Raw genomic sequence first — 17809 nt, forward strand, 5'->3', positions numbered from 1 at the left:
CTGGATAAACTTAGGCAGAAGAGTATTTAAACATATTTGGTTGAATTAACTGGCAACAATAAGTACTCCATCGGGGTGGTCAAGATGCGTGTAATCCTGGGGTTTGTTTGTTTACAGTTGCTAGCAGGAGTGCTGTGCTAACGATAGCATCTGGTGGGATTTAAACAGCTATTACAATGACTACCATTAGCTCCCTTGGTACATAGAAAGGCCTGCACAGAACTTCCAAGATCTCTAAATCAATTTCCATTTCCGGAGTTTATTCAGAGTGAATGTGAATCATCGATATGCGCTGAAGTCGCACAAGACAAATTATTTGTCAGAACTTGTAACTCTGATGATTCACACAAGTGTTATCGAATTCTTCCAGTTTACAGTGCAGTTGAAAAAAAGATGGCGGAACCCGTGGCCACGGCGTGAATTCCGAGGCTTTTAAATTGAAAATTTAAGTGACAATATTTTTGGATTTCCGGAGTTTCGGGAGGCTGTCCGGAGTCCCGGTGTTTGCCTTGCATTTCTGGGTAAACTCCTGAAATGTGTAGTTGGCAGCTCTGGATATTGTAGGTTTGTTGGTAATCAATTGTGATGGATATATCGCATCACCTGCCGAGAGTAATTAAATCCTGGCGACTATAGAAAAAGTTTGGCTCGCAGATGTTCGTAAATAACAATAATACTAAGAAAACAAAGCACCAAACTGGGGAGGAAAGATCCAGTGGACCCGTGCATGTCGCCAACTAGAATTTATCCTTAAGAGAATCTAGGGGAAGGAAGACGATCAGCTAAAGACTACTGAGGGACTGTCCGGATCAGCTTGAAAGATTGACTCAGCATATATACCCTCAGTCTCAGTCTGCAGAAGGTCCCCCACTGCGGACTTCCTGTGTGAATCCAGTTTTTTTTACCTTGGTCGACAATGTCTTCTGTATCTGCGCTTGCTACCGTCTATCCACTGCAACCAAGGGCGTAAACGTATACAGAAACTAAAAGCTGTTCAGAGGCTGTGTTTATCAACTTTGAATTTAGATCGGTGATTTTTTTTATACAGGAATGATTTGGGGGAATTACCGTATTTTCACGACTATAAGCACACTGGATTATAAGGCGCACCTTCAATAAATGGCATATTTTAAAACGTTTTCCATACATAAGGCGCACCGGATTATAAGGCGCGGAGGTAGAGGCTGTAGTTACGCTATGCAACCGTTGGGTGGTGTCGCGCTAAAGAGAATGTCAACAAAACAGTCAGATAGGTCAGTCAAACTTTATTAATAGATTACAAACAAGCTTTCCACAACTCCATTCACTCCCAAAATGAATAAACAGCTGTATTTATTATTTTTCTGAGGTAAAGCATTTTCGTGACACATCTTTAACATCTTTGAACAACAGCAAAGCATTACATTTTACTTTTCCTTCATTTAGTCAACACACAAAACCTTCTGATACTGTTATGGTAAATTAAACGTTAGTGCAATCGCAATATAGTGACACCCGTAATGTGCAAAAACAATAAAGCAATAGGATAATAACTGTAAACTGTACACACACAAAAGAAAAACATAAAGCTCACTATATCAGCTCCTCATCTAAGAATTTCTCGACTTCTTCTGAAGTGTTCGAATTGACCATCTCAGTGAATGGGCCATCCAACACGTCCGGCTCCGTCTCATCAAGGTCGTCATTAATCGAGTCAGTCTCGCTGTTGTTGTCTGGCAGTTCGGGGACAATTCCCGTCTTTCTAAAAGCTCGGACCACAGTTGAGACTGATATATCAGCCCAGACGTATGTCGTCCGGCGCTGTCTCCCCGTCTTGGTGAATGTGTTCGCCTTCTGTCATCCACTGCTCCCACGCAGTACGCATTCTGGCTTTAAATGCTCTGTTTACACCAACATCTAGCGGCTGGAGTTCTTTTGTCAATCCATTTGGTATGACGGCAAGCACTGAATTAGTGTGCTTCACTTGTTTTTTGATATTATCTGTGATATGTGAGCGCATGGAGTCGTAGATCAATAGGGACGGAGCTGTTTTAAAAAAAGCCACCCGGTCTCTTCACATAAATTTCTCTCAACGATTCACTCATCTTTTCTTCATCATTCCATCCCTCCGGGTTAGCTTTGATGACTATGCCGGCTGGAAAGTTTTCTTTGGGAAAAGTTTTCCTCTTGAAAATAACCATGGGTGGAAGTTTCTGGCCATTAACCTGGCAGGCGAGAACTACAGTGAAGGAGGATTTCTCATTCCCTCTGGTGCGTATATTCACTGTATGTACTCCCGTTTTATCCACTGTGCGGTTAACAGGAATATCGAAGGTGAGTGGAACCTCGTCCATATTGATGATATGCTCTGGCCGGATCTTTTTTTCATTAATCGTGTTTGTACAGTATGTGCAGAAAGTGGCCAGCTTTTTCTGGAAGTCAGCTGGCAGTTGCTGTGAAACAGTAGTTCGTGTACGGATGGAAAGATTACATCTTTTCATAAACCGAAAGCACCAAGAAGGACCACCTCTGAATTCTTTAATGTTAAGTTCCCATGCCAGCGCTGTTGCCTTCATTCGAATAGTGGTTGTACTGACACTTCTACTTGCTGCTCTTTGTTCAACAACCCACTGTTCAAGTGTGTCCTCTAACTGTAGCCATCTCACTTTATTGCCACGGGAACTTTGTTGAGTCTTCTTTACTTGGCGCAACCCATCCTCATGCTTCCTCTACTTCCTCACCATCGATTCATTAATGATAAACTCTCTTGCTGCTGCTCTATTTCCGTCTTCTACTGCATGACTGATCGCCTTGAGTTTACACTCAGCGTTGTGAGCTTCTTCTTCTACGTTCTACGTTGTACACTTCTTCTACGGGGAAAAATGGAGTCTGTGGCTGCTTACCGTAAACTGGGAGACCTGTCGCGGCTCAATATTTATCCATATATAAGGCGCACCGGATTATAAGGCACATAGTCAGCTTTTGAAAAAAAAAATAGATTTTAGGTGCGCCTTATAGTTGTGAAAATACGGTACTTCATTCCTGTTGATAAAAATTTGATGAGAACGACTTCACAATGTTAATATAGGCGACAGTTTAAAATTAGAAGATTTTAAGATAGTGGTGTGGCTTGAAATTTTTCAAATGCAAAAATAAAATGCTGCAGCTCTAAAAAGCTTGGGAAACACTGATCTAGACAGCGTGTCCTGGGTCAGGCCTCTTTTCAGTGGAACGTGAAGGAGCAGTGTCTCTAATCCAGTGCTTTTCAATTATTTTCTGTTAGGCCCCCCCTAGCAAGAAGAAAACTATTCGCGCCCCCCACTTCCCACCGTGACTATAAATAAAATCATTTTATAAAATTGTTATAAGTACAACATTTTATCCTTATTAACATTAAAGAAAAGGAAAAAAAGAAAGAAATATAGTCAAAGTTACAAAGAATCACTTTATTAAATCCTGTTTTTAAGTCTGCAACAGAAACAATTTTAAGTGCATCAATGCCTGAAATAAAAAATGAGAGCGCCACTGCCAGCTACTGTAGTGGATGCGCAATTACACTTTATACTAGTACGGCCAAATAAAATCCTGTTCCCCATGGTTACACGCACCCCCCCAGGTATCGCACCACGCCCCCCCAGGGGGGCGCGCCCCACTATTTGAGAAGCACTGCTCTAATCTAACCTCAGTGACTTCAACTCCAGAGATAGGAGAATCCGCTTCAGTGTCCCCGGACTTTTCTTTCTCGGGGGAAGGCGGCATGTTATGGCGGGGTCGTCAAAGTATTAGGTCACCAACTAGCTACATGCTGAGACGATGTCGGCAACACCACATTCCCACCATACACAATGTTGATGGTGTACGGGAACAAAAGGCCTCGGACCAGACTGGCGGCTGGTTGTGCCTGCCATCCAATCACAGGCCCAGCCCCCAGTGACTCAAGCGCTACCAGGTGTGATTCATCAGTCAGTGAGGAGTATTTAAAGTCACCGAGAACATGACCACGCTGCTGGATCGTCTTAATCAGTTTACTGATCCTGACCACGATTAGCCCCACTACCACGGACAACGATCTCGCTCCCACGTATAATGTAACCTCTGCTCTGGACTCCACTACGTACTCCTCGGGTACCGACCTCCCTCCCACGACTAACGACTCACCTACGCTACTCCCTTTTGTGCTTTTGCCTGTCTTTTGGATGTTTTCAATAAACAGAAAGTTCCACATCCATCTTGTTGCCTTTGCACGCTTTGGGGTCCTCTGTCCCCGATTGTAAAAGACAAACCAGAAGCCCTGTTTTAGCTATTATAAATTATCTAAAGATGGGAATTGAATGATATGGGTCCTATTCTGCCATAAGTGCTACTAAGCATTGCACTGAAACATCCCTCGAGTACACACTACCAAGCTTTTAACATGTGACTGTAGTACTATATTTTCAGGGGGGGTTGTTGGGGGGCTTTTTTTTGGAACAGAAAACTAAATTTTTAGTGTCAGTTTTCAGCCACCAAATTTTCAGCGAATTTGTACTAATTAGTGTCAAGAGAAGCGCTATAAACTTAGGTCCAATTTGCCAAGTAATAGTCAGTGAAAACCCGGAGGAATTAAAGGAGGCAAATTTCCTTCTTTGTACACACCGTAGAAGGTCTCTTCACCAGGTTTTCCAGCTTTGTGTTGCTAAACTCCAGGCTTGTGGCATTGTAGAGCTTCTCTCGTTGAGGTGAAGATGCCTCACAGTACCGTGTCCATTGGGCCATGGACATCTCTAACTCCTTATGCGTGCTTTCATCCATAACATCAATCACACGTCTGCTCCCTTGAGGAGAATGGGAAAGGGAGCAAAAGCTTAAAATATAAAATAGTTTACAAACTAATGACAGCCATAATGTATGTATGGTACAGTTTTAAAATATTCACTGTCCATGTGTAAAACTTAACTTGATCCAATGCATCTGCTTTACAAAATACATTTATTTTGAATAACACCATTAAATAGGAGATTGTTTATGATGATGGTCAACGTTCCCTCTAATTTTTCATAAGTCGGGTCATACTGACAACCTCCCTGAGCACACAGAGGACCAGTGAGACCAACATCATACATTCTCACTATGTGCACACACCAGTATCACACCTACCATAAGCAGGTGGATGTATACATAACGGTCAACCTTGGCCAATTGTCCCCCTTACTAATGATAGAAATTCTCCGTAATAAGCGATAATAAACCATACAAACACAACGCGGGACCCATTTACTCACATAGGGCGCACTAAAGTCTAGTTTTTCCTCAAAGTGGACAGGATGCCATAAGCCTTTTGTATACACTAAATTCAAGATTCAGTGGATGTCGCTGTATGATGCTGAAAGTTTGACTGTCTGGATACCTTGCTTGCTGACGACACAATATTTAGAGTGAAAAGGCGAAAGTGACAAGGACATGTGCCCATATCATGCTCAAAGCAAAACAATAATAGCAGTCGATGATGCGGTTTTCCTCTACTACCAGTGACCAGGACGATCGGATAAAGATCGGTTTTACAAAAAAAACACTTTAAAATGTTTCCCGTGCAAAAGTTGTTATATGGCGTAAACAAATTGAAAGGATCAAAAAATGTATACCTAATTTTCTTGCATATAAGCCACCCCCTTAAAAATGCCTTAAAATCATTGAATTATACGCATAATTCACAATTTTCGCGTCTATATTCATGGTTTTAATAGGGATTACAAATGTATTACCGTATTTATTCGCATATAAGCCCATTTTTATTTGACAAAAAAAATACGACTGAATTGAGGGTACGGCTTATACGCACATAAAAAAAGCTATTTGAAGGCGCTGTGACACGAATACGCGACACTATGACGTCACTTCAAAATGACGCCCATGCGTGCGCCGTGATGTCAAGACGCAAAATGTTGATAGTCATTTATTTCAATATGGAGAAAGGATAGAGATAAAACGCTTAACTAAATTAATTTTGACGTCAATGAATGAAATTCATGAAAAAAAAATATTGCTTGCATGAAACACGAAATGTTCTCATTCATCTTAGTGAGGTCGGGGCGCAGCCATCTTAGTAAGGTTGGGCATGATTATTTTGGACGTCATCAGCAGTAGTCGATGATCTTCTGGGCACTGTTGGTCGCCCTCTGCATGGGCTTTCTGTCTGCTGCCGTGCTTCCAGCGTACCACACTATAATGCAGTATGCCTATCCCTGACAGCCATGCACACTCATACCCATTACTGGTGGCAATTTTAGAGTGTCCAATCAGCCTACAATACATCTTTTTGGGGTGTGGGAGGAAAACGGAGTACTCAGAGAAAACCCACACAGGCCCAAGGAGAATATGCAAATTCAACACAGGTGGACCAAACTGGATTTGAACCCAGAACCCCAGAGCTGTAAGGCAAACCATTCACCCGCCGGGCCACCCATTCATAGATAATAATCATTTGGGGTGGCCTACATGTTTGTATTTCTAAAACTGTTAAATAAAGAAGGAAATTGCATACCAACAAACATTTTGACATCAAGAACACTGAAGCTCGGATCAGGCATCCTAATGAAAATAGATAAGGGGAAAACTGTTAATATGCACACATTTTACAACAAATGATGGTTGCTTTTAAGTTCAGTAAAGTGAAAACCATGCATACACGCACGCACACAGTATTTTGAACCTACCTAAAATGTAATTCCACTTTGATTTTTATAAATTTCCTTTGTTTTCATTAAAAAGCAAGTTATATCCTTCTTTTTGTTCAGGCACCCAGGTGGACAGCTTTGGGTTGAATAGTTGTAGTTTGAGTGGTAGTCTTTAGTTGAGAGCACCGTGAACGTTTCCAACGGAGTTTAATTCAGTGTTTATCAACGTTGAATGTAATGTGTTGTCAAACAAGAATGCTCTACCTCACAATTGTCAAAGGCCAGCGAGGAGTTTGGAGACAGAGCAGCTCAATCATGGCAACTTGAAAATAAATATATGGGAAGTGTATTTCACGTTTTGGGGGATGTTTGATTTATTTTAAAGTTTCAGACTTTGGGTGACTTTTTGTATTTAGGAATGAGAGGTTTTCCATCGAAATGTTTTGTAAGCAGAATATTCCTTAATTAGAAGCATTCCTAAGCAGATCGTGTTGTCTCAGGTTTGTCTTGCAAACAATGAATATTTAAAGTTTATAGTAAGAAAAGTATCGCAAGTCCTGCCATGTGAGTATTTCGCATTGCACGACATAACAAACGAGACATCGTTCAGGCCTACTTTGCAGAGCCGTTCAGTAGAAAACAAAATGAGGACAGAAGCGTGAACAAAATAAGTATATTATAATTTGTATTTTTTACTTGATTCCAAGTCCATCCATTTTCTCAAAGATGATTGGATCTCGGAGGCCTCCACGTTGAATGAGCTCATATGTTAGATCTAAAAGACAGAATTTTTTAATTAGAATGTGACCACTATACATTTCATGTGTTTTCATGATGAATCTCACAAAAATGTTTAAGGTTAACTGAAAAATTATATGCCTTATCAAAAAATAAATTGCACTTGTGGGATCCTAGTTGACTTGGAAGCACTTTCTGAAACTTTTTATCCAAAATGGCATTACAGTTCATGTTGTGTGTAAGATAATATTAAGATAAAATAACAACATTGTTTGGCAATTGCTAGTTCATATTGTATCAGTTTTTGTAAGTATAGAAACATGGTTGTCATAAGAAACTTGCTCCGAGTTGGTCGTTGTCATGGCAACTTGACACTGATTAACCGGACTTCGCTCAAAGTTTGGTCGTTACCATGGAGACTTGCCACTGATTAATGTGATTTTGCCCTAAGTTTGGTCATTGCCATGAAGACTTGTCATTGATTAATCAGATTTGGCCCAGAGTATTTTCAAATCTATCATTGTGACACAGCTATGTTGAGAAGAAAAGCAATACAAATATTGTCTGGAAGTCCTGCATCACACAGGATTTTGGAGTACCAATGCGGCAATGTTTAACCTATGGTTGTTTAAATCTCAAAAGAATGGAAAAAAGTATCAGCACTACCTATGCCTGCCTTTAGTAGTAAATCAAAAACATTCTTTTCAGCAAAGAATAATATGATAACAATGATCCGGAGTAAGATTCAATAACAAATTAGTGTCTTTGACTTGGAATAGTTCCTCAAAAATGTTGGACAAGCACACAGACATTTTCTTCTGTTTAACAAACTGAGATAACAATCATGAAACAATTAAAATATTTTTAAAAGTGCAACTATATGGCATTCAGAAACAATAAAAAAAAGAAATGAGAAAAAAACATTGTGGTGGTCAGTAAATGTTACAATTATATAGACCACACACCGGGAAACATAGTATCATGAAAAACAGATAAAGAAAAAAAGACAATCAAAACAAACTACTTAGTTACATAACTTCTGTCTTTTAAAGAGCTGCCAATTTCTCCGGAATTTCCAGAGATTACCTGGACACACAACACAAACTCCGGATATCCAACAAAATTGTCACGTAAATATTTTGGAAAGAAACCATTTTGGGAAAAGTACCAAATTCCTAATAACCTAATTTAAATGCCTCGAAATGCACACCTTTGCTACGGCCATCTTAATTCAACTGCACTGTAAACTGGATGAATTTGGTAACACGAGTGCATTGTGGATCCTCTGAGTTACAAGTTCTGACAAATGATTCGCCTTGCACGACTTCCATGTGATAACTGATTCGGAATCGATTGCATAGGTAGCCTTTATCGCTTTAACATTTTAGTTTTTATTTTTTTTCATAAGGAAATGAATATTATAAAGGTTGACTAAACCACCGATATATTGTTTAGAAACAAATCCTGTCATTTTTGGGTTTGTTCTTTGCTCTGGTAAGTCTTATCAATATGGCTGCTCAGGTTACGCGGAAAATGAATGTCAATTTGGATGAAACTTTTAAAAAGACACCCAGACACTCGCAGACGTTTATTGGTTTATATTTGACGAAATGTCCCATGTTGAAGCCAAAAAGACCGACATTTAGTGTTAGAAAAGCTCCTGTTAGACGTTCGTTCCCATGGTAATGTTAAGTCATTTCCTGTTGAGTTAAGTCATTTCCTGTCGCACAGTGAGGGCAGAGAGAAGCCGGCAATCTTTTGGGCAGTGTTAATCACTCTCTGCATGGCCTTTTTTTCTGCTGCCGTGCTTCCAGCATACCACACTGTGATGCAGTAGGCCAGGATGCTCTCCACAGTGGCTCTACTGAAGGTTACCAAAAGCTCATTGTTAACTTAAAGATGAATAGAAAATCAATCAATCAGTAATACATGATAATAATAATAATGATCATACAGTAGATATACACTGGCTGGCTAAGTGGAGAAAACTAATCATTTTTTTTTCCGTTTCAAATGTCTGCATTAACAGCTCTTTAACCTTTAACTTTCTGAATTTGAATGGAAGATTGAACATGAAATATTCTGAACACGGCTTATCTTGCCTACTTCTTGCTGCTAGAGATCTGGCAGTGCTTCTTCTCACATAGCTGAGTCGTATTTGGATCGAGGGAGGAGGCAGTGGAGGCCCTCAGTAGAGCTTTGAGATGCTCATCAGTAAGCCTGGACCTGTACTTGGACTTATTGAAGTTCAAGGTGGAGAAAAGCTTCTCACAAGTATGTGCTCCCAAAAAGGCACATGGTCCGCTTGAACATTCGGGAAAGTTCAGGGAAACTGGGGGTCAACTCTCTCAAAAATTGCCCAAGCTTGTCTGCTTCTCCACTCACTGAACTTGACTTTGAGTGCAGAGTTGCACTGCAGGTCATTGAGCTCCATTTGAAGCTCAGGAGGGGCATCTTGCACATCAAAGAAGAAGGGGCCCGCAAAAAAATTGAAATGTGGCTTTGTTTGTCTTGAAGTCTGCAAATCTGTGATCAAATTCCTCATGTAGCTTCGAAATGGTCTCAACATACTTCTCACCACTGAATGTTGTGCCTGCATCCACAAGAAATTTCCATGCTGGGAAATGGCAAAGGTTTGTCTGAAAGAGCTGGGCTTTCCATAACAAACGTTTAGTACAGAATGCTCTCACGTTGTCATAGGCAACACTGACAAGTTGCCCCTGGCCTTGTAGCTTCTTGTTCAGTACATTAAGCACATGTGTGATATCAACAAGAAAAGCTAAGTCTATGAGCCATTTGGGATCACTTAGCACAGGAACAGCAACCCGGTCTATCTCCATGAAGTCTTTTACTTCTGCTCTCAACTCAAAACATCTCTTCAACATGTTTCCCCTGCTGAGCCAACGTACCTCAGTGAAGTAGAGCACATCTCCATATTCTGACTCCATTTCCTCTCAAAAGCACAGAACTTTCTGTGCTTTAAGCCCCTGGATCTGATTTGGTTGATGCATTTCACAACGACAGACATCACATTGTCAAACTTCAGGCATCTGCTGCAAAGGGCAATCTTTTGGGCAGTGTTAATCACTCTCTGCATGGCCTTTTTTTCTGCTGCCGTGCTTCCAGCATACCACACTGTGATGCAGTAGGCCAGGATGCTCTCCACAGTGGCTCTACTGAAGGTTACCAAAAGCTCATTGTCCAAGTTGTTCCTCCCGAGTACTGTGAGGAAATGGAGTCATTTCGGGTCTTTATCAATACTGCAGTTGTGTTTATAGACCAGGAGAGCTTATCCGTGACGTGGACCCACAGGAATTTAAATGACTGGAGCCTGTCTACACATACTCCAGGAGTGTGGCTAGATCTATGCTGTTTGCAAAACTCCAGGATTATTTAGTTTTCGTAGTGTTCAGTGTGAGATTGTTCACCAAACACCATGAAGACAGCTTTTGGACCTCATCTCTGTAGGCCGACTCATCCCCTCCCGAGATGAGACCGACCAAAGTTGCAATTTTGATGATGGAGTCAGACTGGTGGGTTGGTGTACAGTTGTATGTGTACAGGGAGTACAGAAGAGGACTCAGTACACAGCCTTGAGGGGAGCCAGTGCTCAGTGTAATGAAGGAAGAGAGGTGGGGACCAAGTCTAACAGTTTGTGGTCGGTTGGTTAAGAAGTTCTTTATGCAGCAGCAGATAGAAGAGGATAGTCCAAGGTGGGAGAGTTTGTCAGTCAGAATGTCCAGTATTATAGTGTTGAAGGCTGAGTTAGTCAATGATACACATCCTCATGTAATTCCCATGGTGGCTCAGTGCTATGTGTAGAGCTATGGTGATAGTGGACCTGTTTGCTCTATAAGCAAACTGGAGAGGGTTAACTGAGGGAGGGATTGTATTCCTGATATGGTGGGCGACCAACTTTTCAAAGCACTTCATGATCACAGGGGAGAGTGCAACAGGGCTAGTCATTCAGGCAGTCAATGGTTGGCTTTTTAGGGACAGGGATAATGGTGGCAGATTTCAGGCAGGATGGGATGATGGATTGTTGCAGGGAACAATTGAAAATGTTTGTGAAAACTCCAGCCAGCTGGTCAGCACTGGCTTGAGCACCTTCCCAGGTACTTCCTGGTGTTCACAGACTGCATTATCAGTCTCACTTCATGTTCCTGAAACTTCAGTGTAATGCTGCAGGGTGATGGTAGGGGTGTTGAGATTCGGGTGTGATTTGTCAGTCTGAAAGCGGGCAAAGAAAGGGTTCAGTTCCTCAGCTAGTGAGGCATCTGTGTTAACAGACATATTATTGTCATTGTCATTTGTAATATGTAGTATTATTCCCTGCCACATCTTCTTTGGGTTATTTCCTGTGAAGTGATCCTCAATTTTCCTTGTATAAGCTGCCTTGGCCTTTTTAATGCCTCTCTTCAGCTCTGCTCTGGCAGCGCAGTATTGTACCTTGTCCCCTGACCTGAAGGGGGTGTTACGGTTTGATCAGTGCCTGTGTCTCCTTGGTAATCCAGGGTTTTTGGTTAGGAAAAACCGGTATCCGTTTTTTAACAGTGACCTTGTCCATGCCATTTTGGATGTAGGAAAGTACAGTGTTCGTGTAGTTCTGGAGGTTGTGGTCTTCGAAAAGTTTTCAGTCGGTGCAGGAAAAACAGTCCTGCAGCTGAGAAAGGGTGTCCTCTGCCCAAGTTTTTATTATCTTTATTTGTGGCCTTGTTAGCACTCCGGAGTGGAGTGTATGCAGGGGTGAGGAACAGGAAGAGATGGTCTGATCCAGCTAGCTGATGGAGGGAAGTGGCTCTCTAAACATGTTTGATATTATGATAAACATGGTCTAGAGCACGGGTGTCAAACTCCCTTTGGTCTGCGGGCCAAATAAAGCTTAATTTGAGATCAAGCGAGCCGGACCAGTAAACTCATAGCAAAATTACATAGAACTAACAATAAGCCCACTTTTTTCATATGTATTATTCACTAATACTAATAATTAGTGCAAATAATGAGTAAATTATCAAAAAGTTTATTAACAGAATTTTCCTTTTACATTATGAACAATAGATTATGAACAAGAGAATAACATAAGAACATGAATAAAGCATGTGCAATTTTAACAACACTTTTACACAGTTAAATATATATTTAAGTGTGTTGTACATAACACTGATCACAGAAATAGTAACAATGTTCCAAAAACATTTAGTACCAGCCTTGTGGAACTTAAAAACACTGTTTTCCAACATCTGGAAAGCAATTTGAACTAATGAATAACTTTCACAGCAATTATTTGTCTTGCTTGGAATTTGCCCTTGAAACTTGACATTGTTCATCCTGCACAAGTGCATCATGTCCTGAGAGGCAGCCAATTTCAGAATCTCATTCAAATGATTTTGTGTGAGCTTTGAGCGTAGCTTTGTTTTATTAATGTTCATTAGTGAGAAAACTTGCTCACAAAGGTAGGTTGCCCCAATCATGGACAATGCTTTAGCACCTAGTGCTGTCAATGAGGGATAGCGTGGTAGGAGGTACTTGTAAAATGTGTCCAAGCTTACAGAGGCAAATCTGTCCTTCAGTTCTACATCACACTGCAAATCAATGTTCTCAAGTTGCATGGAAATGGGCAAATCAGAAGCTTTGACTGTGAATGGTGAGCGAAAAACTGCAAAATCTGTCGCGAGTTCGCAAAAAACCTGAAATCTTTTCTCAAACACCAATCTTCTCTTTGTACCGTTACACGTCAGAATTAATGCTTGCTGCGCACATATCTTTTAAAAAGGGAAAATGAGCAGGGTCACCGCTTGCCACCTGCGTCTCCCATAACCCGAGCTTTAACTTGAATGCACGTATGCTGTCATAATACTGTGTCACAATTTTTTTTGCGTCCCTGCAACATTTAGTTAAGAATAGTCAAGTGCTCAGTGATGTCAACCATAAACGCAAGGTCAGCTGTTGTGGTGTCGATCATCGGCACCAGCTCGAGAAACTCCTCTGTGACATTCAAAGTCTTGTCAACTCCACGAATGAATATGGCCAGTTGAGCGACATCTGGGATATCAGTACTCTCATCAATCGCAACAGAAAATGCCACAAATGACCCCACTTTGCGTTTTAGTTGGTGGTCGAAATCTGCAGAGAGTTCTGAAATCCTGTCTGCCACGGTATTTTTTGTCAAGCTTATATAGGCGAAAGCATGTCGCTTCTCAGGACACAATTTCAGCAGCCGTCAGCAAGCAGTTTTTGATGAACTTTCCATCACTGTACGGCTTTGATGCCATTGCTATTTGGCTCGCAATTAGGTAGCTGGCTTTCACCGCAGCACCACTGGCTTCTCGGCTCCGGGTGAAAACAGATTGCCGTTTCTTCAGACGCGCCATCATTTGATTTGCCTTCTGTTTTCTCAATTCTCCATGCAAACTGCTGTATTTTTCACTATGCTGAGTTTCATAATGGCGCCGAATATTGTATTCTTTAAGCACCAAAACTTGCTGCTGGCACACCAAACACACGGGTTTCCCATTCACCTCCGTGAACATATAAGAACATGTCCATTTTTCTTGAAAAGTCCAACACTCTGTCTATTTTTCTCCTTTTTGACAAAGACATTTTGCTGATGAGGGTGCGAGACAAACGGAAAAGTAGATAATGCAATTGTCGCCAATAGATGCTGTACAGACGTTCAATTTTACCAGGTCAAGGGGATCCTAGTTCCGCCACAGTGTTGCTTTCATGTTGTCTGCACGTACTAAAACACTGCGCCCCCTAACAGATAATACAAGAACTACAGATTTTAAAGAAATTTCATATTTTTTATACAATGCAGCTTTCTTCCCCGGGCCGTACCAAACTACCAGACGGGCCATCACTGTACCGGCCCGCGGGCCGTATGTTTGACACCGCTGGTCTAGAGTTTTGCCTCCTCTGGTGGGACACTTCATGTACTGAATAAACGTAAGCGGAACAGTCTTTAAACACACTTTGTTGAAGTCACCACTAAAAATAAAGACTCCATCCGGGTGGTCAAGCTGCTGTTTGTTTACAGCCGTTAGCAGGAGGTTAAGTGCCGTGCTAGCGTTAGCGTTAGAAGGGCCTGCAGCGTATCGCCTCTAAATCCGGCGAGCATTGAGTGTTAAGTGGGTCTTTTGCCAGGAAAAAACACCTTATTGAGAAGCACTACCAATTTTGTCATACGCAGCTGGGTATGAGTCAATGATGATGACAAAGCCTATGTCCGATTATTATTATTGTGAATGATCCTACTGTCGCAACGCCATTTATTGTGTATGAACACGCAAAGTCCCCCTTCCTTTGCTTTTCCCATGTTAAGGTACTGACGGCGAAATCGAACTTAGCTGTGAATCACGTGGTCAGACTCCTCGGCCACCTTCCTCCGCAACAACAAGCAGATTCACGGCAAAGTATCACCACCTATAGTTCCCACCCTAGATGACCTCGCTAATTGGCTGAAATATGAATCTTGATGACTTCTTGTCGATGTGGCGGCCCGTGAGCCAAATATGACCCGCCGCATCATTTTCTGTGGCCCGAGAAAATTAAAGAATGCTAACTTTCTAATTTATGATCAAATCCAAATGAAGATTATAGATGGATAGCGAATATTTCCTGTGTTTGCTCATTTTAAATCAATAATTGAAGACGATTTGTACAAATTTGAATGTCCAATCTGTGTCTACCGATCAGCACGATCGAAAAAGCTGTCAATGTATTAATCAATTAATTTTGGCAGCCTAGCTGGAAGACATAATGGCCCTCCGTATTAAAATAGAAACTAAAACGTGGCCCGCAACAAAAAAGGAGTTTGACACCGCTGATTTAGTGAATCTAAGACAGGGATCTCAAACTGAATTTACTTGGGGGCCGCTAGAGGCAGAGTCTAGGTGAGACTGGGCCGCATCAGGATTTCCATAACAGCTGATAAAACATTCCAACTGTATCAAAAATCTTTATTTTTTAACAAAAAATAATGAATTAAATAAATTAACTTAAAGATGAATAGAAAATCAATCAATCAGTAATACATGATAATAATAATAATGATCATACAGTAGATATACACTGGCTGGCTAAGTGGAGAAAACTAATCATTTTTTTTCCGTTTCAAATGTCTGCATTAACAGCTCTTTAACCTTTAACTTTCTGAATTTGAATGGAAGATTGAACATGAAATATTCTGAACACGGCTTATCTTGCCTACTTCTTGCTGCTAGAGATCTGGCAGTGCTTCTTCTCACATAGCTGAGTCGTATTTGGATCGAGGGAGGAGGCAGTGGAGGCCCTCAGTAGAGCTTTGAGATGCTCATCAGTAAGCCTGGACCTGTACTTGGACTTATTGAAGTTCAAGGTGGAGAAAAGCTTCTCACAAGTATGTGCTCCCAAAAAGGCACATGGTCCGCTTGAACATTCGGGAAAGTTCAGGGAAACTGGGGGTCAACTCTCTCAAAAATTGCCCAAGCTTGTCTGCTTCTCCACTCACTGAACTTGACTTTGAGTGCAGAGTTGCACTGCAGGTCATTGAGCTCCATTTGAAGCTCAGGAGGGGCATCTTGCACATCAAAGAAGAAGGGGCCCGCAAAAAAATTGAAATGTGGCTTTGTTTGTCTTGAAGTCTGCAAATCTGTGATCAAATTCCTCATGTAGCTTCGAAATGGTCTCAACATACTTCTCACCACTGAATGTTGTGCCTGCATCCACAAGAAATTTCCATGCTGGGAAATGGCAAAGGTTTGTCTGAAAGAGCTGGGCTTTCCATAACAAACGTTTAGTACAGAATGCTCTCACGTTGTCATAGGCAACACTGACAAGTTGCCCCTGGCCTTGTAGCTTCTTGTTCAGTACATTAAGCACATGTGTGATATCAACAAGAAAAGCTAAGTCTATGAGCCATTTGGGATCACTTAGCACAGGAACAGCAACCCGGTCTATCTCCATGAAGTCTTTTACTTCTGCTCTCAACTCAAAACATCTCTTCAACATGTTTCCCCTGCTGAGCCAACGTACCTCAGTGAAGTAGAGCACATCTCCATATTCTGACTCCATTTCCTCTCAAAAGCACAGAACTTTCTGTGCTTTAATCCCCTGGATCTGATTTGGTTGATGCATTTCACAACGACAGACATCACATTGTCAAACTTCAGGCATCTGCTGCAAAGGGCCTGCTGATGGATAATGCACTGCAGAGCTATGGCCTCCTCCACACCCTCCTCTTCCAGGTTTTTTTTGCTACCAGTCCATTCTTCCTCCCCATCATTGATGGAGCTCCATCAGTAATTATTCCAACAAAGCTCTTCCATGGCAAACTAGCATTCTCAATGGCATCACACAACTGTTGAAATAATTCCTTAGCGGTGGTCTGGCCACGCATTGGAATTACTGTGAGCAACTCCTCCATCACTTCAAAATTGTCATCACCACGAACATATATTGCGAGCTAGGCAGTGTCTGTGATGTCTGTGGTCTCATCAAGAGCCACTGAATATACAGTGAAACATTGCTTTCTCACACAGTTGATCACAAATGTCAGTTGACAGGTCAGAAATGCGCTCAACCACGGTGTTGGCAGAAAGGCTGATGTGGTTGAACTGACTTCTTTTCTGGACAGACAATATATGTAGCCTGTAATATGCACTTTTTGATAAATTCACCTTCTGTGAATGGCTTTCCTGCTTTAGCAATCAACTCACAAACTGCGTAGCTAGATTCGAGAGCTGCATTACTTTTTTTGGTAGCCTTCTTGAAGAAATTCTGTTGCCTCAGAAGACATGTTTTAACGACTGGCAACCTGGTTGGCTCTCTCATCTCCTTGGTATTTTCTGTACTCCTTAGCATGTTTCGTCGTATAATGACGTTTCAAATTGTATTCCTTGTGCACCACAACTTCTTCAGTGCAAATGAGACACGTGGGGGCGCCCCAGTGCTCAACAAAGAAATACCGCACTCCCCACTTTTCTTGAAACTCTTTGCGCTTATCACTGACTTTTCTCTTCACGGCAGGCTTTGAAACAGGCATCTCCAGGGCTGTAATATGTGTTTCGACTTGGAATGAGTCTCGGGTTGACCTTTTAACTCTGTCGCGTGGGTCAGGGGCACATGCACACTTTCACTCTCCGATCGTATTGGATTATGGCAACTCTCCGAATTTCTCAATTGTAATGTTAACGCACTTACTGTTAAGTTTCGGTTTCACTCGCGGAGATGGCTACAGAAACAGAGACGAGCTGGATCACAGATCATAGCACCTCATTCAGTTCTACGCTGAGAGCAGCAGAGGACTGTGCGCGCCAAGCAGAGTGATCGGCTTCACGGCTTCCCCGGTGATTGGAGGAATGAAGGGATGAGTGAGCCTCCAGAGCCGTAAACCTCACCTTGATTTGTTCATTCAGCTCCGAACACTGTCATTCATATCAATCTTGCGGGCCGCACGAACA

The 17809-nt window shown here is 41.7% G+C and overlaps 1 protein-coding gene across 1 annotated transcript in view; it reads right to left on the reverse strand.

Moving 5' to 3' along the window:
• The window catches only part of LOC144197627 (lysine-specific demethylase 2A-like), a 113929-nt gene that overhangs the window by 78349 nt on the left and 17771 nt on the right, over nucleotides 1-17809 (reverse strand). The window contains 3 exon segments of the mRNA XM_077718118.1: nucleotides 4615-4793; nucleotides 6500-6546; nucleotides 7329-7407. Coding sequence (XP_077574244.1) covers nucleotides 4615-4793; nucleotides 6500-6546; nucleotides 7329-7407 — 305 coding nt within the window.

The sequence above is a fragment of the Stigmatopora nigra genome, chromosome 6 (assembly GCF_051989575.1).
Source record: "Stigmatopora nigra isolate UIUO_SnigA chromosome 6, RoL_Snig_1.1, whole genome shotgun sequence".
Lineage (NCBI taxonomy): Eukaryota > Metazoa > Chordata > Actinopteri > Syngnathiformes > Syngnathidae > Stigmatopora > Stigmatopora nigra.